This window comes from Lithobates pipiens, unplaced genomic scaffold (genome assembly GCF_037356315.1).
Source record: "Lithobates pipiens isolate NorthernLeopardFrog02 unplaced genomic scaffold, aLitPip1_a1.2 Scaffold_3, whole genome shotgun sequence".
NCBI classification, from domain to species: domain Eukaryota; kingdom Metazoa; phylum Chordata; class Amphibia; order Anura; family Ranidae; genus Lithobates; species Lithobates pipiens.
The window spans coordinates 118,670,663-118,694,996 of NW_027507790.1; the positions used below are offsets into that span (position 1 = coordinate 118,670,663).

At 43.5% G+C, this 24,334-nt stretch overlaps 1 protein-coding gene across 1 annotated transcript in view; it reads left to right on the forward strand.

The window, feature by feature from the left end:
* The first annotated feature begins 1,079 nt into the window (after window positions 1-1,079).
* DTWD2 (DTW motif tRNA-uridine aminocarboxypropyltransferase 2) overlaps window positions 1,080-24,334 on the forward strand; it is a 393,578-nt gene continuing 370,323 nt past the window's right edge. The window contains exons 1-2 of the mRNA XM_077462225.1: window positions 1,080-1,281; window positions 23,454-23,824. Coding sequence (XP_077318351.1) covers window positions 23,502-23,824 — 323 coding nt within the window. The 5' untranslated portion in view covers window positions 1,080-1,281; window positions 23,454-23,501. The remainder of the gene's footprint in view (window positions 1,282-23,453; window positions 23,825-24,334) is intronic.

Below are 24,334 nucleotides of genomic sequence, written 5' to 3' on the forward strand. Positions count from 1 at the left end.
ATGATCCGATCGGACTTTGTCCGATTGTGTGTAGAGAATTCCGATCAAAGTGCCATGCATGCTCAGATTAAATTCCTAGACCAAAGCTATTGGCTACTAGCCTGAACGTAGTCCCGTCGTAACGAAATAACGTCATCATGTTACGTACGATCGGATTTTCCGGCAACTTTGTCCGACCGTGTGCATGCAACACAAGTGTCGGACAAAATCCGACAGATTTTGTTGTCTGAATGTCCAACCGTGTGTACAAGGGCTTAAGGCTAGCTAGTTGTAAACTGGAATTCCACTTTAATTGTGAATAATAGCCCTTGATTTATTCTTCTCACTTTGACGTTAATGGCAGTAACTCATATGTGTGGTGCAATCACTGTTTACATACGTGCATTTGCGTGCATGCATGGGGAGGGGGGGGGGGATTTTAATTTTTTTATTTATATTATTAAAATGCATTTTAATAATCCCCTAGAAGTGAAACAAGGCGAACGAAAGGTAACGGTAAGCCCGAAAATAACCAGCAGCGTGTGCGTGTGTATTATATATATATCTCTATCTTTTTTTTTTTCTTTATTGACAGTATTTATATTTTTTTAGGGATATTTGTTGGTTTTGATTTCATATAAAAAAAAAAAAAAAAAAAAAAAACACAATGAGGAGTAGGTGAATTCCTATTATTATTATTATTATTCAGGATTTATATAGTGGCAACAATTTACGCAATGCTTTACAATATAAAAGGAGACAATACAGTTACAATACAATAAAATACAAGAGGATTAAGAGGGCCCTGCTCAGAAGAATGTTTTGTGGATCGATCCCTCTAGATGTGAAGAAATGTTGAGGACTGGGATCATGAGTTTGCTGCAAACTGGGCTAGCGATCATGAGAAAGCTGTCTGTGCTGGAAAATCTTTGCACAATCTAAGCTGAATTCAAGCAACTCAAATGTAATTTTGGCTTTGTTTTAAATAAAGTTGGTTGATTGAAATTTCATTGGATCTCTGTTCCTGTTAGCTATGGTTGCCAAGCAATGGGAAGGAAGTCTGAGACTAAGCACTGTGGGTAAATGAAAGCGAGGCTTGGTTTCCAGGAAGCAGCACATACAGTAACAGTGTGGGGAAATGCAGCACCAAGTCTGAGAGCAGTGTGACAGTGATCTATAGTTCAGGCACTGTGTGCGTTCATTGTATGGCCATGTCTGCGATGAAGGAGCACTGTGGGTTTGTGGATATCACTATTAACCCTTGACACCCCCTTTTGCAGTGTGTTTGGTGCTCTACTGGTGGTAAGCATGTTCTGTACAATATGTTTCTATGTCAGTGCTTTACTGTACAGTGATCAATAAGACCTCATTCACATGGGACGATCACACCCATGCCCCGTGCAGGGCTGTGTGTACCGGGACAGGCATGCACAGGTAACGATAGTCCCATAGCTTTCATTTGGGACACAGTGGCTGCATGGACACAGCCTCTGCTCCCCATGTACACTCATAAGGGTGCAGGTGCATGGCCCTCAACGCAGCCGCATGAATGTTACATTGGGAGCAGCAACTGGGTCTGTGCAGCTGCTGCATCCCAATAGACGACAGCGAGACTGGTCATCCACATGTCAGTAAAACACAGCCATGCATAGGGCACAGATTAAATCGCCCCATGTGAATGAAAGCTTTAGTCGTCCCACTATGTCTATATGGTGTTAATATTAACCACTTAAGGACCGAGCCTCTTTTTGAGATTTGTTGTTTACAAGTTAAAAACTGTTTTTTTTGATAGAAAATTACTTAGAACCCCCAAACATTATACATTTTTTTTTTAACATCCTAGAGCATAAAATGGTAGTCATTGCAATACTTTGTCACACCGTATTTGCGCAATAGTCTTACAAGTTCATTTTCTTTTGGAAAAGCTACACTTTTTTTGAATTAAAGAAGACAACAGTAAAGTTAGCCCAATATTTTTTATAATGTGAAAGATAATGTTACGCAGAGTAAATTGATACCCAACATGTCACGTTTCAAAATTGTGCCCGCTCGTGGAATGGCAACAGACTTTACCCTTAAAAATCTCCATAGGTGATGTTTAAAAAATGCTACATGTTGCATGTTTTAAGTTACAGAGGATGCCTAAGGCGAGAATTATTACTCTCACCCTCTATCCATCACCGCTATACCTCACATGTGGTTTGAACACTGTTTTCATATGCGGGCACTACTCACGTATGAGTTTGCTTCTGCACACGAGCTCGGCAGGACGGGGCACTTTTAAAAAAAAAATTCTTATTTATTTTACCTTTTTTATTTTTACACTGTTTAAAAAAAAAAATAAAAAAAAAAACTCAGTTGTGTCACATTTATTCCTAATACAAGGAATGTAAACATCCCTTGTAATAGAAAAAAAAGCATGACAGGGCTTCTTAAAGCGGGAGTCCGCCGGGACTCCGCGTTTTTTTTTTTTTTTTTTTAAAGTCAGCAGCTACAAATACTGCAGCTGCTGACTTTTAAAATATTGACACTTACCTGTCCAGCCTGCCCGCGATGTCTGCACCCGAAGCCGATCTCTAGATCGACACTCGAGTGGTGCCGCCGCCATCTTGGGTATGGGAATCAGGAAATGGAGCCTTTCGGCTTCATTTCCCGGTTCCCTACTGCGCATGCGCGAGCCGCGCAATGAGGACGGTCCCCGCTGCCTCTGGGATCTGTGTGTTTCCCAGCAGGCAGCGGGGCACTTGCGGAAGGGGGCGGGCACTTGCGGAAAGGGGCGTAATGTACGCCCCTTTCCGCAGAGAGCTAGCCCGGAAGTGGGTGCAGTTACCTGGATTATCCAGGTAACTGCACCCCCCTCCCCCCTGAAAGGTGCCAATCGTGGCGCCGGAGGGGGGGAGGAATCCGATGAGCGGAAGGTTCATTTTAGGGTGGACCTCCGCTTTAAATATGAGATTTGGGGTCAAAAAGACCTCAGATGTCATATTTACACTTAAATGCAATAAAAAAAAGTCATTTAAAAAAATAAATGAAAAAAATGGCCCTTTAGGAGCTATGGGTGGAAGTGACGTTATGACATCGCTTTCGCCCTGCATTGTTATGGAGACAGGTGGGGGCCATCTTCCCCTCACTTGTCTCCATGCCCAGCAATGGCTCTGGTAAGCTGCGGAGGGCACCGGTAAGCCGATAAAAGTGATATTGCTGTGAATCTGCCGCAGGGACCACTATTATCAGAAACCAGATCGCTGGCCGAACAAGAGGATCCCAGCATTATGGCAGCTAGCTGCTTCCATAACGATATCCCCCTTCAAAGTAAGGATGTATATCGGCGTTCCGGAAGTGGTTAAAGTGACACTAAACTCTGGTTAAAAAAAAAAAGTACCAGTTACTTACCGGTAACTGTCTTTCTGGGAAATCTTCCAGGACGGCACACCTGAGAGATGAGAGGCTCCTCCCTACAGGAAACACAATCAATCGACAGCTGTTTTAAGTCCCCACCCTTCCCCTTGATCCTCAGTTTGTAGAGAAGTAACTCCTGAACCAGGTTCACAAGGGAAATCATTCCTCATAGGTACTCACCTTCTAGTGTTCTAGAATTTTCCCTCCTCCAACGGGCGGGAAGTAGGCCTGCCGTCCTGGAAGATTTCCCAGAAAGACAGTTACCGGTAAGTAACTGGTACTTTTCTCAAGTCATCTTCCAGGACGGCACACCTGAGAGGATAAACAAGTACCTCAGGCCTACCTTAGGGTGGGGCCACTGCAAAACCCTCTTGGCGAACCTTGGCTCTGCAGTGAGCTTTACCTCCACTCCATACGCTCATATGCTTGATGAAGGCATCTTAGCTGGATCATGCGGCTGATCTGCAGGTCTGCTCCACAGATGTTCCTGCCTTTTCCGCTTCGGATGCAGTATCTAGGTGAAATGGGCTCTTAAAAATGGAATCAGAAAACATGTTAAACTTGTAGGTTAGCAATGTTGCCTATCTCACACATCTAACAACCATGGCCTATTATGCCTGTAGGTGCTACTTAGAACCACTAAAAAGATAAATAAGAGACCTGTGTAAGACAAGGACACTACATTAATCAATAAGAGGGCCTGTCTTAACACTATCCTGTTGAGGGAAATAAAACTGCTTCCTTTTTATCTTTATGTCAGCAAAAGACTAAAGGGAAGCCTACTTAAGGGAAATAGATTAACAGAAGCTTGAACCCTGGGTTTAAGGCACGCCCCAATCTATGTCCTTACTTACGCCTGAGAGCCTTCTTCAGGAGATTAAAGTCCCTAGCAGGAGTAGACTACCCATATTGCTATGTCTAGTTTTGCTAAAAGGGCAAAATGAAGGCCATGCACCGAGCCGAAACCTATTCGATCGGGTATACATCTTTATACTTCATCCTTAGGCCCTAATACTCCTCTGAACAGAACTCTCCAAGTTCTTACTAAACAGGGCGATTCATTATCCCCTTCCTCCAGTGTCCCATAACCCTACAGGGCTTCAACCCTAGGAAATGGTTCTGGCATCCCTGAATGCAAGTGGTCAAGGTTTTCTGACATGTGGCAGCTGCAGCCCGAACTCCTGGCCCCTCCATGGAAAAGAAGGCTGAAATACAAAAAGGTGATACATGCATTATTAATATCACAAATAAAATGATCATAGATTGTGGGCACGGCACAATAGATTTAGACAGAAAGGACACAAGCATAGACAACAATGTTGTGTGCCTGAGTGTGACTAGCTAAACCAATATATCAAATATGGGAAGAGACCCAAATCTGAACCTCAACGTAGACAAACAGTCCTCATAGTCTGGTTTTCTGATGTGCTGCCAAGACGTAAAAACATTAAGACTCAAGCAAACCCTAAATGCTGCGTATTTCTTTAGTGCAGCTAGCTAGGTCATAACTGATATATAAATACGGAAAGGACAGGAACCCCCTTTACTGTTGTGCTTTACCTATGTACAGCAAAACAAGGCTATAAAGACAGAAAGACCCAAACTTCTATGTTGTGTATTTCTGACAAACCACCACAGTTATAAGATTAATATGAACACAAACTCCCGTGTTGTGCATTTTTGCTATGCCACAGGGAAAAATATGGAACACAAGACAATCCTTTCTGTCATGCACTTCTGTAGTGTAGTTCAGATAGAACCAACACTGAGAAAGGACACAAGCAACCTGCAGCATTGTGTTTTTCTGAAACAGAAAGCACCAACAAGCTTCAATCTTGAGTATTTCTGCTGTGCAACAACATAAAAGCAGACACTGAGGAAAAAGACAGACAACCTTTACAGCTGCAATCTTTCTGGTCTGCTGCAAAATAAAACAATAACATCATGATGAGTATTCCTGCTGTGTAGCAAAACCTCAATCAGAAGGGACAGATAAGTTTAGGGTTCCCACACCCGTGCGACCCAACCTGCGACTTGGGACTGCAAGACGCATGAGAAGTCATATACTATGGCTTCCAATGGGTACCATTTGTGTCTGTGCGACACCAGCAGTCCCTGATTCCTGGATCCACAGACCTCAAGATTACACAGGTCGCAGGGAAAAAAACAAATAGCAATTTTCAGGTCGAACAAGTAAGGGGTCCCCAATGCTGTGACTCCCTGGAGGATTGCAGCCAACAAACCCCTGCTGTGTATCCCCAAGATGCAGAAAGGTAGATCCATGAGAAACACTGCTTAGCCTGATATACAAACGATAAGGCAGTAAATATAGGACATACAGGACACAAACATTCAATCTTTGTGTATGTCTGATGTGTAGTAATATACCAATACTGAGCAGAGAGGCCACCATCCTCAATGTGTCTCTCAGCTGAGCAGCAAAAACAAAATCAGAAAAAGACAAGCAACCTTCACTGCTGTGTCCTTTCTGATATGCAGCCAATAAGGCAGTATATGCAAGACATAAAAGGACAGACAACCTTCAATCTTGTATATGTCTGATGTGCAACAATATAACAATTCTGAATAGAGATAGCACATCCATATTGAAGCGATTTGGCCTTGCGACTCAACATGTCAAATCGCATTGGCTAAAATCAGCACAACACCACCTTGTGGTGCTACATGGATTACCAAAGGCAGTATATGTACTACACCTGGCAGGGGTTCAATTTGTATTTCTACTATGTAGCCCAACAAATTCGAACCATCAATTTTCACTGCTGCCTTTCTGATAAGGCAGTAATACAGGACACAAAACCTCACAGACCTTAATGCTGTATAAATCTGATGTGCAACAATAAAACACTATGAATAGAGATAGCACATCCATATTGAAATGATTTGTCATGCGACTCAACATGTCAAATCGCATGTTTAAACTCGGCAGCCATTGCTGTTAATAGCACTGTCTGAATCAGCACAGCGCCACGCAAATCAGGACCATCAGACTTCACTGCTGCCTTTCTGATAAGTAACCAACAAGGCAGTAAAACAGGACACAAAGCCCCACAGACAGACCTCAATCTTGTGTATGTCTGATGTGCAGCAATATAACCATTATGAGCAGAGATGTCACCAGACTCAATGATGTGCATTTCTGCTGTGCAACACAAAACCAGAAAGTACAGACCACCTTCACTGTTGTATTTTTCTGATCTGTAGCCAAACAAAGCAGTACCTTTAGGATATAAAGGACAGCAAACAAGCTTCAGTGCAGTGCATTTCTGATGTACAGCAATATAGTCCTTATTAAGCAGAGATGTCACAAATCTCAATGTGTATTTCTGCTGTGCCACAAAAACATCCCAGCAAGCACAAACCTTCACTACTGAGGTCTGCTGGTGTGCAGCCAATGAGGAGTCATGGTCTATCCCTTTATGAAATAACCAACAGGCAATTTATTTCATAGGCATAGCCTGGGCTCTAGATACTAAACCTTCACCACCAGTGAAGGAACAGATCCTAAAATGGTTGGACACCCTACTATTAGTAGTAGTTGTTGTCCTACCTTACCTCCATAGACTGAGCAAACGCTAGCCAGCACAAATCCAGGTGGTGCTGATTAGCAACTAAAGTCTCAATGAGCCCAGCCCTAGAGACCAATTTAAGACCTCTCTAGAAGAGGTGGTTACCAGTTTAGCCTGGGAGGTAAATAGCTATTTGCAGGCTTCAAACAATCAATTATGTAGCTCTTGCATAGGTTTGCACAGAAAATCCTCAATTAAAAGGATGTAGGGAGCGATCTATGGTGAATCGCCTTTAGATCTGCCACTGAGTGGATTGTAGCCCAAACCAATAAAAAAAGTTTCTTCTTACCTCCTACACTATAATATAAACACAGTGTAAAGGTGGAGTGGGAGGTTGGAGCTTATGAAAGTTAACTATAGCAGGCAACCTCCAAAAGGAGGATCTGTGACAAGGGAACCCCTACTGTGCCACACAGTAGCTTGGTCTCTGCCCATCCTTGAATGTTAGGTCAGCTTTTAAACATTGTGAAGCAACTTCAGATTCCTAGCAGCTGGGCTAATAGGGCCGGTAACCTAGTGCACCTGCTGACCAGGGGAGCTTCTGAATCCACCAACCACTGCCCAATTAATAACCTGTTCAGTGGTATACCTGGCCTGTAAGTAACTTTGTATCTACCAGGTCCCCTCTGTACGCTATATTCATCCCTACTAAATGTACCACAACTGGGCATGTAGGGAGAGGCTGGCAACCTACTGCTGCGATAACCACAGTGTCTCTGCTGTAAGAGGGAGCTGTGGCTGGTGGTTTTAGCAGTGGCGTCTGCGCTATTTGTATCCCGACCCCAAGTTCTGCACTGCACCAGTCAGTATATACACGGGGAAGGGGGAGCAATGGCCTACCTACCTCTTTCTCATCTGAGGTGGTTTAGGCACACTCGTTCCTCTGCACCACCTGTCCACCATACAGCTTCTCTGATGTAAGAGGGAGCTGCGGCTGGTGTTTTTAGCAGAAGCTTAAGGGCTATTTGAATCCAGACCCCAGGTGAGATCTCAAATGCCCAGAAACCCTCTGGCTGGAATTGGGGATTTTGCAGATAATTTCCCACGGCAAAAGGAAAGTAAAGTACTCACCGTTGTCGTCTTCCTCTTTTTGCCACAGCCAGCGGGCTTGCTTTTCCATCCTTATGGTCCACACGCAAGGAGGATAGCCGCCAACGTGCTCCCCCCCCCAACTGCTGTCCCCATAGGGAGGTGCTAGGTTAGGCTGTGTCCTGCACTGTACCAGTCAGTCAGTCTATATACATGGGGGGGGGGGGGGCAATGCCTTCCATTCCTCATTCCCATCTTCATATCTGAGGTGGTTAAGGCAGACATCCACCGTAGTAAACTGGTGCCTCCTCGCTCTAGAGAAAGGAGGATGTGGGCGCCTGCTCCTACTGACTCTCAGCCTTCCCTCCTGGGTAAGAACGCCGCTGCCATTTTCCCGAAGTTTGAAAATGACGCGGGTGCTTGTTGCCACGCCCTCTCCGGCAGCCCACGCGAGCTACCGGGGACCCAGGAGTCGGGGACAAGATCCCCCTGGAAAGAACCGATGGCCAGCACCCCCGTCTGAACAGCCACCTGTACAGGTAAGGAGGGGGAGACAGGATAATGGCCCCTGAAGTTCTGGGTACACCACTGTACCCAGGGTCCTTCAGCTCTCAGGGCGGCTCTTCCAATTTCTGCTGCCCGCCCTGAGGAAAAGATAGGGGAACCCCCCAGGAAGGACAAGAATATCCTACCAGACCCAGAGGCTTCCCAGGCTTGTGGTCCGGCTCCCAGGGGGAGACCACCAGCCCCAGGCTTCGGGTCATTTGGAAAAAAAAAAACAAACAGTTTCGCTGTGTAGGGAGAAACACAATCAAAAACTGAGGATCAAGGGGAAGGGTGGGGACTTAAAACAGCTGTCGATTGATTGTGTTTCCTGTAGGGAGGAGCCTCTCATCTCTCAGGTGTGCCGTCCTGGAAGATGACTTGAGAAAAAAAACTTTTCAAGTATGTATTGTTATCTGATCTTATTATACAATTTTCTTATTCAATTTCTTTTAGATTTATCTTCAACTTGGTGGTGCAAGGGCCTGCCTGATTGCATATAAATTAAAGGAGTTTAGGTCTGACCTCATATTATATGGTTTTGGTAAATCTAAATAAAAATTGTACAAGTCAATTGTATAATGTATGGCCAGCCACAAAGGTAAAAAAATATTTATTTGTAAGTATGAGTAGAGAGGGATTAGATTACCTGTCAGTTTCTATTGCTGTCTATACCCCCTGTTAGGGAGATTCACTCTCTTTATTTCTCCTGTTTATTGTTATCATTAAGACTGAAAGTGAAAGAAAATCTAAAATTTTGGGTTGTAATCAGAACACGAACAGAGGAGAAATATTCCTATGGGGACAACCCAGGATTCTCTCACTTTGAAGGGATTTCTTCTCGCCTCCTGCTTTGGCTATGGAACAGGAAGTGAGGGTAAATCTCCCCAGTGGGACACAGATGGCAACAGAAATCTGATGGGTTATAACCCTCCTTTATGTTCGATTCACATCTATGCATGTTGCATATGAACGTTTCTACACTGCTTTTTGCTGTGCTTTCTGTGTTTTTTTTTTTTTGCTTTGCATTCACTGTATATAGCTGGTTGCTAAGGAGTGGGCCGCAAAGCTGGCCACCGTGTCATTTACAACCAATGAGTCATCAGCTGTCAGCGGCTTCCCCGCTGAGAGCTTAATGTGAAATGTGACTCAACATCTGGGGGGTGGGTGCTCTTGTCCCTATGTTGATGGAAACAAGGGCCTTATCCTCACAACCCTGGGCTGTGGTGGGCTGGGCGGTTTAACAAGGGGGCCCCCAGATCCCGCCCCCCATGTGAGTATGGGGTACCCCTACCCATTCACCCAAAAAAAAGTAGTGTAGTGTAACAAAAAACAAAGAGACTTCTTCCTCCAGTCTTTCACTGCCCCTGCTAACCCGCTGAAAATACAAAAAAAGTGATCATCCTCTGACTGGCTCCTGCCTTTCTGCCAGCTCCGATGGCTGACATTTCTTATATAACTATGGGGCGATGCCATCAGGTGACATCAGCCAGAGACCAGCCCCTACTTGTGGCATTGTGGGTCTGTGGCATTACAAGGGGCAGGGTCTCCGGATTACGTCACCCGATGGTCACACCCCATAGTTCTATAAGAAGTGTTAGACATTGGAACGGAAAGAAATGTGGAAGCCAGTCAGAGGACAATCACTTTTTTTTTTATTTTCAGCGGGTCAGCGGCGGTGGCAGAGGAAGAGGACATTTTTTAATAAAGGAATTGTCAAAAACTGTCTCTTGTATTTTGTCATACTACACTAGTTTTTTTGGGTGAATGGGTAGGGGGTACAATGTACCCCATGCTTATTCATATAGGAGAAGGCCAGAATCTGGGGGGCCTCCTCATTAAAGGGGGCTTGCAGATTCAGATAAGCCCCCTGCTTGCAGAGATCCACAACCACAGCCCAGAGTCCCACTGTATGTAGGAACGTAGCCACCCTCTAGTTCACTCCTGGACTATGGGATTTGTAGCATGCATAGAGCAGTGCACATGACTGCAGCTAATGTGCACTGTTTGTTACAAACAAACAGAAGCAACTGGGAAAGGGAAATGGAAAGGAGGAGGTGGAAAAATGCATTAGGAAACAATTTTATGAAAAATAGATTACAAGATCATAAGATCAAAGTGGTAGTAAACTCGTAGATGCTGGGGAAAAAAAGATTCCCTGCAAGGTAATGTCATAATGTGCTAGTATGCATCACATACTAGCACATTATGAGAAACTTACCTTAGAACGAAGCCCTCCAGTGCCGCTATGTCACCACTGAGAGAGCTGACCTCTTCCCCTGGTCTTCCTTCCGGGTTTGCGGCCTCCGGCTACATGAGTGGCCATGGGCGTGGTGACATCATTCCCACGCACGGCACTGTAAGCCGAACCTTCAGAACGCATACGCCGGTGATGTCACTGGCTGCATGAACTCTGAATATCGCCTAAACTTTCCAAGATTAGGAGATATTCACAGTACCCACAGGTAAGCCTTATTATAAGCTTGCCTCTAGTTACAAGTGGCATAACAGAGTTTACTACCACTTTAAAGTCTAGTGTTTATTTTTTAAAACAACAAACATGTTCTAGTTACCTGCTCTGTGCAGTGTTTTTTCACAGAGTAGCCCCGATACTCCTTTTCTGAGGTCCACCACCGGCACTCCTGGCCCCTCCCTCCTGCCAAGTACCCTGAGAGCAAACCGCTTGCAATGGGGTTACTCGAGCAGGCTTGTTCCTGAACCGCGGCTTTGCATATCCATTTACACACAGCGGCTCTGCCCTGTCCCCTCTCTCTCCTCATTAGTTCACTGGCTGTGATTGACTCCCACTGCTGATTGGGCTCAGTTAAGTGTTGGGAGGAGTGGGGGGTGGTGAGGTTTTTTACTTTAACCACTTCACCCCCAGAGGATTTGGCTTTCCGAAGACCAGAGCACTTTTTGCGATACAACACAGTGTTGCTTTAACTAACAATTGTGTGGTCGTGCGAGGTGCCTCCCAAACAAAATTGATGTTTTTTTTTTCCCCCACAAATAGAGTGTTCTTTTGGTGGTATTTGATCACCTCTGCGTTTTTTATTTTTTGTGCTATAAACAAAAAATGTGCGACAATTTTGAAAAAAAAGCAATATTTTTTTCACTTTTTGCTATAATAAATATCCCCCAAAAAATATAATTTTATTTTTTTTCCCTCAGTTTAGGCCAATACATATTAAAATCGAAATAAGCGTTTATTGATTGGTTTGCGCAAACGTTTTAGCATCTACAAAATAGGGGATAGATTTATGGCATTTTTATTAATAATTATTATTTTTTTTTTTTACTAGTAATGTCGGCGATCAGCGATTTTTATCGTGACTGTGACATTATGGCGGACAGATCGGACACTTTTGGCGCTATTTTGGGGCCATTTACATTCATCAGTGCGAATAAAAATGCATTGATTACTGTTTAACTGTGACTGGCAGAGAAGTGGTTAACCAGGAGGGGCGCTGCAGGGGTTAAGTGTGTCCTAGGGATGTGTTCTAACTGTGGGGGGGGGGGGAGATTGGGAGCAGTGATCAGTGTCTTGTCACACATAGCCTATTACATAGTTGTGATCAGTGTCCAGTCACTAGGGCAGAACGGGTAGATGCTTGTTTACATTAGCATTTCCCCGTTCTTCCTCTCTGTGAGACGATCGAGGGTATCCCCACAGACATTGAGTCTGCGGGACCCGCGGAGCTTGCTATCCAAGCCCCATGAGATCATGTAATATAATGTGATTTTGTGCAGTGGAGCCAACCTGCCGCAGTAAAACTGCAGCTGCTGGTCCGCAACCGGTTAATGTGTAGAATGCATGAAGGTAAAAAACCTTCAGTCTTTACAAACACTTTAATTAGTGGATATGTATGGATTATCTTTGGAGAGTAAGGATATAGTTTAGTACCGCATTAAAGGTTTGTTCACACAAGCCCACTTGCTAAAACGTATGCATACTGATGTACTTTGTGTGGGGAAGTCAAGTGCATTGTTACAATGCATCACATTGTTTCCCTTTTTTCACTTTATTGAAGTATCACAAAATAATACTTCATTCTAGTCTATGCACTGCAGGGCATTGAGGTGCAGCGCCAGTGATATGTGTTGCAGTGAGTAGCGTTGTGTAAAAATGCAGGCTAACTCCATTTTATGCAGTGTACTGCACCACACCTCAGTGCAGTATTATGGTGTAAACAGGGTAACATTTGTTTTCTGTGTGCCCTAGCATTGAGCCTATGTTGATCAACAGTCCCTTGACAAAGTATTCATACCCCATGACATTTTCCACATTTTGTTGCGTTACAACCAAACACATAAATGTATTTTATTGTGATTTTATGTAATCGACCAACATAAAGTGTCACATAATTGGGAAGTGGAAGGCACAGGATAAATGGTTTTCCAAATTTTTTTTTTTTACAAATAAATATCTGCAAAGTGTGGCGTGTAGTTTTATTCAACCCCCTTTACTCTGACACCCCTAACTAAAATCTAGTGGAACCAATTGTCTTCAGAAGTCACCTAATTAGTAAATAGAGTCCCCCTGTGTGTAATTTAATCTCAGTATAAATACAGCTGTTCTGTGAAGCCCTCAGAGGTTTGTCAGAGAACCTTAGTGAACAAACAGCATTATGAGGGCCAAGGAACACACCAGACAGTTCAAGAATAAAGTTGTGAAGAAGTTTTTTAAAGCAGGGTTAGGCTATATAAAAAAAAAAATATATACCCCAAGCTTTGACCAACTCGTGGAGCACTGTTCAATCCATAATCCGAAAAATGGAAAGAGTATGGCACAACTGCAAACCTACCAAGACATAGCTGTCCACCTAAACTGACAGGTCTGGCAAGGAGAGCATTAATCAGCGAATCAGCCAAGAGGCCCATGTTAACTCTGGAGGAGCTGCAGAGATCCACAACTCAGGTGGGAAAATCTGCCCACAGGACAATTATTAGTCGTGCACTCCACAAAACTGGCCTTTATGGAAGAGTGGCAAGAAGAAAGCCATAAGTAGTCCAGTTAGCAGTTTGTATGAAGCTATGTGGGTGACATATGTGGAAGAAGGTACTCTGGTCAGATGAGACCAAAATGTCACTTTTTGGCCTAAAAGTAAAATTCTATGTTTAGTGGAAAACTAACACTGCAGATCACCCTGAACACACCATCCCCACAGTGAAACATGGTGGTGGCAGCATCATGTTGTGGGGATGCTTTTCTTCAGCAGGGAGAGGGAAACTGGTCAGAGTTGGTGGGAAGATGGATGGAGCCAAATTGATTCCGTCGGAAAGATTTAAAGCATGTTCTATTTCTCAGTCCATCTGATTTTTTTTTTTAATTATCCCACACATTATTGAAATATCTGACGGAATGATTCCGTCTGACCTTTTCTGCCGGAAAGTCCAGTCGTGTGTATGCGACATTAGCAGAAAACCTAGGGATGCACCGAATGAGTTTTTTTGGTGCCGATACCGAAAATGAAAAATACACTAGTCTGAAAACCGAAACCGATACCGAAACAGCACCGATACTGAAAGTGACTGTTTTTAAAAATATTTTTATAGAGAAGATGGTCAGAGACTGCGGACATGGTACAGGAGATGGTCAGAGACTGCAGACATGGTACAGGAGATGGTCAGAGACTGCAGACATGGCACAGGAGATGGTCAGAGACTGGGGCCATGGTACAGGAGATGGTCGGAGACTGGGGTCATGGTACAGGAGATGGTCAGAGACTGGGGCCATGGTACAGGAGATGGTCGGAGACTGGGGCCATGGTACAGGAGATGGTCGGAGACTGGGGCCATGGTACAGGAGATGGTCGGAGACTGGGGCCATGGTACAGGAGATGGTCGGAGACTGGGGCCATGGTACAGGAGATGGTCGGAGACTGGGGCCATGGTACAGGAGATGGTCGGAGACTGGGGCCATGGTACAGGAGATGGTCGGAGACTGGGGCCATGGTACAGGAGATCAATGCAGCCTCACCAGTGTCCATCAAATGCAGCTTCACCAGTGCCTGTCAGATGCAGCCTACCAGTCAGTTATAGCAGCCTGCCTGTGCCCTTCATGCAGCCTCACCATTGTCTGTGCCCATCAGATGCAGCAGCCTGTCTGTGCCTGTCATGCAGCCTCCCCAGTGCCTGTGTCCATATGTAGCAGCCTCACCAATGCCAGTGCCCATGGCGTGCAGCCTGCCAGAGCCCATCATGTGCAGCCTGCCAGTGCCCATGAGGTACAGCCTACCAGTGTCTAGTAATGCATGTCACGCTGTGTGTCAGAGCTGGATCTGAATCAGCATGCAGCCAGTTTCATCCCGGTATGCCCCCCAGAGTCTCCCCTCCCTCCTCCTCCTCCTCCTCCTCCTCTTCTCACTCCTGTCCTACACAGCCTCCCCAGTACCTGGTAATGCATGTCACGCTGTGTGTCAGAGCTGCATCTGAATCGCCGATGTAATGATGTCCCGCCCCCTATGACACACGCACAATGATTCCTAGCATTGGATCAGAGTGTCTTCTATCACAATAGGTGGTTTAGGAGGTAGGGCATCGGCTGCATGGCGATTCAGATCCAGCTCTGACACACAGCGTGACATGCATTACCTGGTACTGGTAGGCGGCGTAGGACAGGAGTGAGAAGAGGAGGAGGAGGAGGAGGAGGAGGGAGGGGAGACACTGAAGGGTGTGTCAGGGTGACAGATGTGTGGCACCCTTCTCGGCAACATTTCTCTTTCGGCAAATTGCTGAAAATGCCATTTTCGGCTGATATGTTTCGGCGGCCGAAATTTTAGTGCATCCCTACCTTTTAGAGTCTACATAAGACCTGAGACTGAATCAGAGGTTCACCTTCAAGCAGGACTACAACATACAGCCAGAGCAACAATGGAATGGTTTAGAGTTAGACCAAAGCATATTCATGTGTTAGAATGGCCCAAAGTCCAGACCTAAATCCAATTGAGAATCTTTGGCAAGACATGAAAATTGCTGTTTGCAGACCCCCTCCATCCAATGTGACAGAGCTTCAGCTATTTTGCAAAGAAGAATGGGCAAAAATGTCACTCTTTAGATGTGCAAAGCTGGTAGAGACATCCCCAAAAAAGACTTGCAGCTGTAATTGCAGCGAAAGGTGGTTCTACAAAGTACAGACTCCGGGGGGCTGAATACAAATTCACACTGCACTTTTTAGATATTTATTTGTAAAATGTATTGAAAACCATTTATACGTTTTCCTTCCGCTTCACAATTTTATGTGCCGCTTTGTGTTGCTCTATCACATAAAATCCCAATAAAATACATTTACATTTTGGGTGTAACATGACAAAATGTAGAAAATTTCAAGGGGTATGAATACTTTTTCAAGGCACTGTATGCAAATCAACCCAGCTCAATGGACATGATGTAAACAAGCCCTAAAACGTGGCCATAACAGGATCCTGCTTTCCACAGGGAACAGTGCAGAGGATGTTTAGCTGACACTGTCCTCCCACCAGTGATCAGTGCAATGATGGGAGAACATTTTTTACAGCTGGTCATACTTTATTATTTTGCTAATTTTTTTTGTGGTGGGACTATATGTTTCAGCATGTAATTTCATTCAGAAATGAAACCCGACCTTGAAATATTGAGATACTTGATGTCATGGATTATACTTGTAGAATTTAGTGGGGCTTATACCATCCTGCATGCAAAACTTAGATTTATAGTTTATGTTCTTGGTGGTAGAACAGAAGGTATTTAAAGTAAAACTGTCTCTCATTAAAAAAAAAATGTGCAGCAGCATTTAAAGTGGTTGTAAACCCATTACAACCACTTTAACCTACAGGTAAGCCTAGATTAAGGCTTACCTGTAGGTGCAAGAAATATGTCCCAAACCTTTTAGGTTTGGGAGATATTTGCAGAAATAGCAGCACCGATGTCTACGGCGCATGCGCCGTAGACATCGGGCGCAGGCGCACTGAGCATGCCATTTCCAATGGCGATCATGCCGGTAGTGGCGGCACCAGCGCGCATGCACGGGAGTGGCATCATCGCTGCTCCTGCCAGTCCCAGCGATACCCGGAAGACACGCCGAGCCAACATGTCAGTGACTGAGGAGGTGAACGAGGGTCGCTTCTGGTGCTTCGATCTCAGGCAAGTAATTCATAATGAGCTAGTATGCTATGCATACTAGCTCATTATGCCTTTGTATTGCAGGTTGTTTTTTTTTTTTTTTTTTTTTTTTTAAAGAGAGGGTTTACTTCCTCTTTAATTATGAATATATCTATGCTTTTAGTTTTTTTTTTTGTGCAAATGCCCACAATTGCCTGTTGATCCAAGGAAGTCCACCTAATGCAGCATCCTGTGATGGTGTGGCAACAATGCTGCACTGCTCCTGAAATCACAGCAGAGTTGTCACTCTCATGTAAGCTGTGTTTGCACTACAATGGGATGACAAGTGTTCCAAGGGGTGTGGCTATTAGTATTGTCTCTGCTGATTCCTAAGCCTGAAGCCTGTCACACCTACTCCTGCCCACTGATTTCTGGATTGACATCACTGACAGTGATTGGTTGCCAGAGGTTACAGCATATCATTACCTCTCACTGACTGGTGGCTAGAGGTTACAGCATTCCTTAAGGCTCACGGATTAGTTGCTAGAGGTTACAGCACATGATTTCTGCTTTTTGATTGGCTGCTAGAGATTACTGTACAGTAATACTGCTCACTGGTTGCTATAGGTTACAGCACATCATCTCCTCACTGCAGCGGGGCATGATATACATATGAATACTGCCTTTATTTACATATCAATTCCGTTGGCCTCAGCTATTTACATATGCATGTCACTGCTATTTACATATGAATGTCGCTTATTTACATGTAAAACACAGGGTCTGCAGGTGAGTCATCTGTACATAACAATAGGGCAGAGCTGGGCAGCATTAGTAGCAGCACTTCACACTGAGATATCAGGACACAGCACAGGACCAACACTTCAAGGGACAAGGGAATGTAAACTGGGATAGTTGGCAAGTATGAGGCAGCTGCTTTGGGCCCCACAACAATGACAGGGCCCAGGGCAGCTGTCCCTTTTGCCCTGCCTTAAAGACGGCCCTGGTAAGAAGACTAAGATTGCAGCTGATTCATGGATCTTCTGGTCCCTGAGACCGCACAGGCTCATTTGACCTCTCTTGTCGTATGACATTGAGGGTCAACTACATGTGAGGAGTATGGATCTTCACCTTACTTATATGGGTCGTTTTGGGAGCATTTTCAACTGTAAATTACCATTGTGGGGGATTTCAACGGAGAGCACGCACTTTTCCTCTGACAAAAGGAGTTACTTTTTCATCACTGTTTATGGACTTATGAATTACTATATACACGCTTATTTTTAATTTAAATTTATGTACAGTATTGTGTTTGCACATTTAACAAAAGTTTTTGGTGTCACTTGGCAACAGCAAGCGCGGTTTGCTCATGGGAATTTAGATTTCTGTGATATTACTATATTTCATTAATCACACGATTTGCAACAGCTGCTGCACTCTACACTTTTTAGTATATTGTTTTAAAGTCTATACTCTAGGCACAGGTGTTTACTTATCACATTAAAAATAGCTATATCTACAACTCATGATACATTAGTATGATGGCCAGTGGGAAGAATTCTCCTTACATTAGTGATCATTGGGAAGAATTGCCCCCTTCCAGATGGCTAGAAATATCCATGGTGTTATTTGGAAGTTATCTCAAAAGCAGAACTTGATAATTGCTTAAGGAATCCCTAGGAACCACTGGAGGAACCCTGGTTAAGAAACCCCTAGTTATACCCTAACACTATCATATCAGAAATGGAGAAAAATCTTTACGCCACAGCTTTACATTATGTACCATTTAACTTCAGATGTGTGAAAAGTTCTCTGTTATTACAGCCATCAGAGAATATGAGCCTCTGATTCAAAACAAGCACACCAATGAAGACTTAAGATTCTTGAGCAGTATATCCATTCTTGTTCTGTGGGTCAATAAAAAAACAGAATTCAATGGGACAGCATAAAAGCCTGTTAGCTTTGTCTCTAGTTTAAAAAATAAACAGGGGTCATGCAGCCTCACAGGACAGTCAGAGCAGAATGAAAACTCCTCCTTCAAGCTTTAACCAGACATTGATTGAAGTCACAAGACTGCTATATACTGCTGATGAGGAAAGGTATTTAGCAGTGTATATTTACTAAAATAATTGCATTTCCATGTTCTGTGTACTGTAGGAGACCAGATATCGTAAATGCAGGGTCCTGGGTTTAGTAACACTTTAGCTCCAAACTGACTTAACAGAGCATATGAAAGCGCTTTAACCACGAGAGTAACATCCTATTCTGTATCCCAAGGTTCTAGGTGTTTTAATTCTGTCTTAACCACTAAATCAAGGAGCAAAGGCAAGGCGAGTATGTGCTGGAGGGGAGGTGGAAAGTCTGGTGTCCCTGTTACTTTGCCATGCAAGTCACAGTCCTCCTTGAAAATAGCCTCACCTCTTTCATTCATCTGTCAAATATAAGAACTGCAGGAGATGCATTTGACAAATGAATGATAGAATTCACAGCTAAAGTCCCATGCATACTGGGCATTTAAAGGGTGCATGAGGCTGTGGCGCTTAGCTGCTGGAGAAGGTGTCCTGTTCAGCCTCACTGCTGCCAGGCTGTTAAACTGTCTGGGAGGCTTACAGCTGCTGTGCCTGGAAGCGGCACCTACCAGTACTAAGGTTTAGACCCAGGAACGAATGCCCAGAATACAAGGAGGTAATTCTTTGCACTACTTAGTGGCTAATTTAATGAAGATTGTACAATCAAATGGCATAGTGTATGATCAGCTTTGGGTACATATTTCAGGATCTTTCATCGGGCATATGTGAGACTTCTCCCAAAACTGAAAAAAGTTGCTCCTGACTCCTGACCAATATGGCCCTAAAGAATTTGTGTGTGTGTGTGTTTATGCTTAGTGTTTAGGTCATTTATATTATAAGCTTGTGTGGCATAGAGACTCATTTAAATATACTACGTAAAATGCAAAGTTATCATGTTAGCACTACATAAACTTGGGAAAAAATTATTGGTGGCGACATTATTCATATTATGTGACATTGCTTAAAGTGTTTTAATATTTTGTGCTTAAGTTTGGATAGTGAGAACAAGATCCTATATTTTTTTTTTTTTACTTTTTTCAATAAAGTTATTATGGTAATTTTATAGTACTTGAAGAAAGGAAGTGGGGAATTGTTGCCTTTAGTGACATTTGACTATTTATATACAACCACTTTAGCTTCTTTTAAACTTTATTATGGGGGGGTTCCTCTTTGCTATGGTTCAGGCCAATAAATACTCTAAAGATGGGCACCCTGCCCAAACTACTGTATCTTTTTCAAACGATCCCCATCATGGTACCCAAGTCCTTCTTTGTTTCTTTACGCTCCCTCACTATCTGGTTCATGTGGAACCGCGGTTTATCTAGGGTATACGACTCACCCTTCTGAAGCTGTGGGGTGGGGTGGGTCTCCCTGATTATTAGATTTATTATAAAGCCACCCACACGGTGCACATTCTGGATTGGTTTCCCCATCCTTTCCTGAAAGCTTCCGACATGGTAGAGCAGGATTTATCCCCCGTAGAACTCCGCCTCTTCTATGGGGATACAGAAACGACCTTTCCCACCTATCTACCTCCTCGCCGCTGACACTCGCCGCCCTTAGACTGTGGTATAACAGGGGATTATGCTCCATTCTATCTTCTGACCCTTCTGCATTGACCTTTCTGTTTTACAACCCCGCTTTCTCCCAGGGCATGGCAGCAACGATACTGGGGTCATTCAAATGTTCTGAGTGGCCACAAGCACATTCCTTTGTACACCCACTACAGGTGACTCCAGCTACTCCCCCCAGGATTCTCACGATTGGCTTACCACCCTTCACTTATCCATGTTCACAAAATGCTTATATGCTTCCTCCCAAATACATTGCTCTTATAATGAATATGAAAGGCTGTGCTCCCTCTCTGAAACGCCCAGACATCTTCTCTCATCCCTACACGGTCTCATACAAACCTTACACATAATGACTTGCTGCCTTACACCAGGATGTGGTCTGTAGACTTGGGAAAGGACATCTCCAGAGTGCATTGGCAGACCTCATTTCATTTTACCCACAAGTCAACGATGTCCTGCTACTCCCAAGAAAAGAATTAGAAGATTCTGTCTCTATGGTACATGGACCCTTCCACGTTACACAAATTTTTCCATCAACCCTGGCCTCCTGTTGGCTCTGTAACTTTGCTACAGGGACCTATCTAGATGTCTGGTGGGAATGTCAGAGGATCCGCCCCTTCTGAAATTACAACTTTGCTTCAGAGCACAAACTACAGGAAACTTAAAAAGCATCCCTTGTTAAGGTATTTAAATGTTACAATAAAAGTTACGAAGAAACGTTATCGCCTACCCCAATGATTGCCGTCCTCTCCATACTCCCTGAGTCTATAACATCGCAGAAACGGAATCTCCTTTTTTTCCTTTTTTTTTTTTTGTCTTCAGCAAGACCGCTCATTCCATCATTCTGGAAGACAACCACCACTCCTCCCTTATTACAATGGGTCTCGACCATGAACGAGAATGGAGGAGAGGTTAGCTTTAGACACCAACAACTTTTGATAAATACAAGGGGTTGTGGTCCATTTGGCTCTGCTTCAGACACCCTCACAACTATGCTCTCGACCCCGACAGGGTCATCCTAATATGCAGCCCAACCAGAGGGAGGGTTGAGGTGTATATCCATTGGTGTCCCACCCTCTGTCCACTATCTACCTCTCTCTACAAGTGTCTCCCCAGCAGCTCTCTCTCTCTCTCCTTTTATGATCCTTTTTTTTCCCCTTCTTTACTTCCCTCTCTGTCTATCTACACCCTAACTTGGGTTACTTCCCCCTTTTATCTGTTTTGGTTTCCCCTTTCTTTTTTCTAACTATTCCCACATATAGTTTTATCATGAACAACAAGAACTTGGCCAGAACTACTCCTCGCAACAGACAACAGTTGTCGACCCTTATAATGCATTGTTTGTTAGGGGGAGTCAAGCTATGGGCGATAGCCATCAGGCTGACTCATAACCTATGCTTACTAGTGGTTGTTACTAAGTTGTAACTTTTATGTTGTTGTTTGTGATATTTTTTGAAATTGACAAACACATTTTCAACCCTAAACTTTATAATGCTACTTCTTTTCTGTTCCTGATCTGGAATGGTACAAGACAGGGTTTTCCCTTGTCGCCACTTTTATTTGTACTCTGAATTGAGCCCCTGACTTCAAAAATTTAGATCTCCTTGGACATCACCAGGATTTAAATCAACGACTGATAATTTATCTCTTCACAAATATTTTACTAACATTAAGAAAACCTTTAGTCAGTTTACCAAACTTAGATGTGTTCTCCTGTTTGTCGGGCTACAAACTGAATCCTACGAAAACTGAAGCTTTACCAACTAAAGGGTAACTCCACTTTCCTGTCTGTGTGATTGGCTCACTGATTTTCTCGGAAGTCTGCACTAAGTTACAAGTCAGATATCAGGCATTCCCTGCAAGAAAAGTGTCAGTTTTGGTCAGATACTCCCAAAAGGAAATCACTTCTAAAGGGATGCAGACCCTGCAATTTTCCTCATTAGTGCCCTGTAGGTGAAGCAGCTGGTTTATACGTAAGAAGACACTCCCATTAGATTACCTTACCACATGGATAGAGACAAACACACAGGGATTTCTTCAGAATTATAAAAGGTAGGAATTTGTAACAATGTTTGATAAAGTCCTTGCAATGTACATCGATCACCCAGAGGGGTATGTTTTTTTTTTTTTCTCAACAAAAGTGGAGTTAACCTTTAACTTATCACCAAGTACTCTTTTGACCCTGCAATCTTCCTTTACATACTACTGTAAAAAAGACAAATTAAAATACCTACGAATCTAGTTCATACCCCAGGTTTCTCAACTTTGTGTCAGGGCTGGCTTAGCCCTTCCTTCTCTGGGCTGGCTGCTCAGCTGTCTGCTAATTGCCAGCTCTCATCTCTCTCCACAGTTACCCAGCTGTTCTTGATCCTGCTCGTCTGACCTGCCTACTTAAAGCTGTCCAGCTCACTTAATCTCTGCCTTTGCCTTGGTCACATCACAAGAAACCATCTCCTGCATTCCTGTTTAAAGACTGGCTTGCTGACATCCCTTATGGCTCCTTATCCTGCTTGCTGTTCCTCTACTTGGATCCCTGACTTCTGGCCTGGCTGATTACCCGATTTGGTTACTGAACTCTGGCCTGGCTGACTACTCGATCCAGTTATTGGACTCTGGCTATGCTTTGACTACGCTTACTCTACCTTTTTTATTTTTTATTCATGAACAAGTGTGATTTAATTGTACTTCTGTCTCGGTCTGGTTCATGGTTTCTGACACTTGGCAACTCCAAATACATCCCATTTTTTAATTACAGAACTTCACCCTAAAAGCCTGCTTTAACACCTCCTTCCCTCTCATCCCACTTTTGACGTTTTTTTTTTCGGGAAGGGGAGAAGGTAACTGCTCCCACTTTTGCTCCGATTGCCTAGGCTATCAGAATGGAAGTTCTGCCCCGCCTACGACCTGCGCATGTACAGTGGGAAGTCACAAGGAGTCGGAGACAGCTTCCCTTAGTAAACATGTATTTGTAACTGCTGACTTTTAATTAAAGTCTGAAGATTCTCTTTAATAACCTTTTAACAAAGTGTTAAATCTCTTATGTCTCTTTCTTGGATTGGTGAAATCATTTCTATTTAAAAATACCGACGTGGTTTAAAAACAAAATAGAAAATGGAGTAGATTCTATATAATATGAAATATCTCAGTTGATCTGTACCTTGTTTGTAATTCTGTACTTTTTAAATTTTCAGGCTTTCAGAACAAGTAATTTGGACTGTTGAAAGTACCTTGGAATAAAAATGTCAGAAGACGCGGTACAGAGCATTGAATCCGCTTTGTGTGATAAAGTTCCTCAAATTACAGTTGGTCATTGTGACTCTTATGATAATATTAGTGGTGACAATTGCTCAATTGTGACTCAGGATTTAGGTTGCCAGGAGCAGTCATCTGAAGAGTCAAGCAATGCTCTTTGTAATTTAGACTTAGAAGAAGTATTCAGGGATTCATGTAATACAGATGAAGCAAACGGGTACTTATCAGATGAAGAATCCGCCATTCAGGGACTGTCTTCCCTTCCTGTAGAAAGCAGTATATCCAAAAGAGCTCTCTGTACAAGATGCAGGTAAGATCTCTTTCCTTGTTTACTTTTCAGTTTTGACCTCTATTCATGCTAATGATCCAGAGTGGAGCTATAATATAAATCTGTCTCCTTAACATAAATTACAAATTGGCAAAAACAGGTAACAGAGGACACTACGCTCAATTTGTGTATTGTGTTCATCGTAGGTTTAGGGTAAAGGCCCTACATGAGCATGAGCTTATTTTACTGTCTGCTAGTTTATAACCTCAATTTTAGTGACCGGTTCATTTTAAGAACTCTTCACGGCAGGGACAAAATGTGTGAAATGGTAGGATGCTGAATATGCACAGATTTACTAAGGATTTAAAGTAGAACTATAGGCAAAACTTTTATTTTTTATTTTGTATAGCGTAAGGGATGGTTGCAGCCCCTGTCATTTTCTCCCCGCCATCTGTGTCCTATTTTGGAGATTTCCCTTCACCCCCTGTTCTATAGCCAAACAAGAAGTGAGAGGATATCTCGGCAAATTAAAGGAATTCCTTGGAAAAAAAA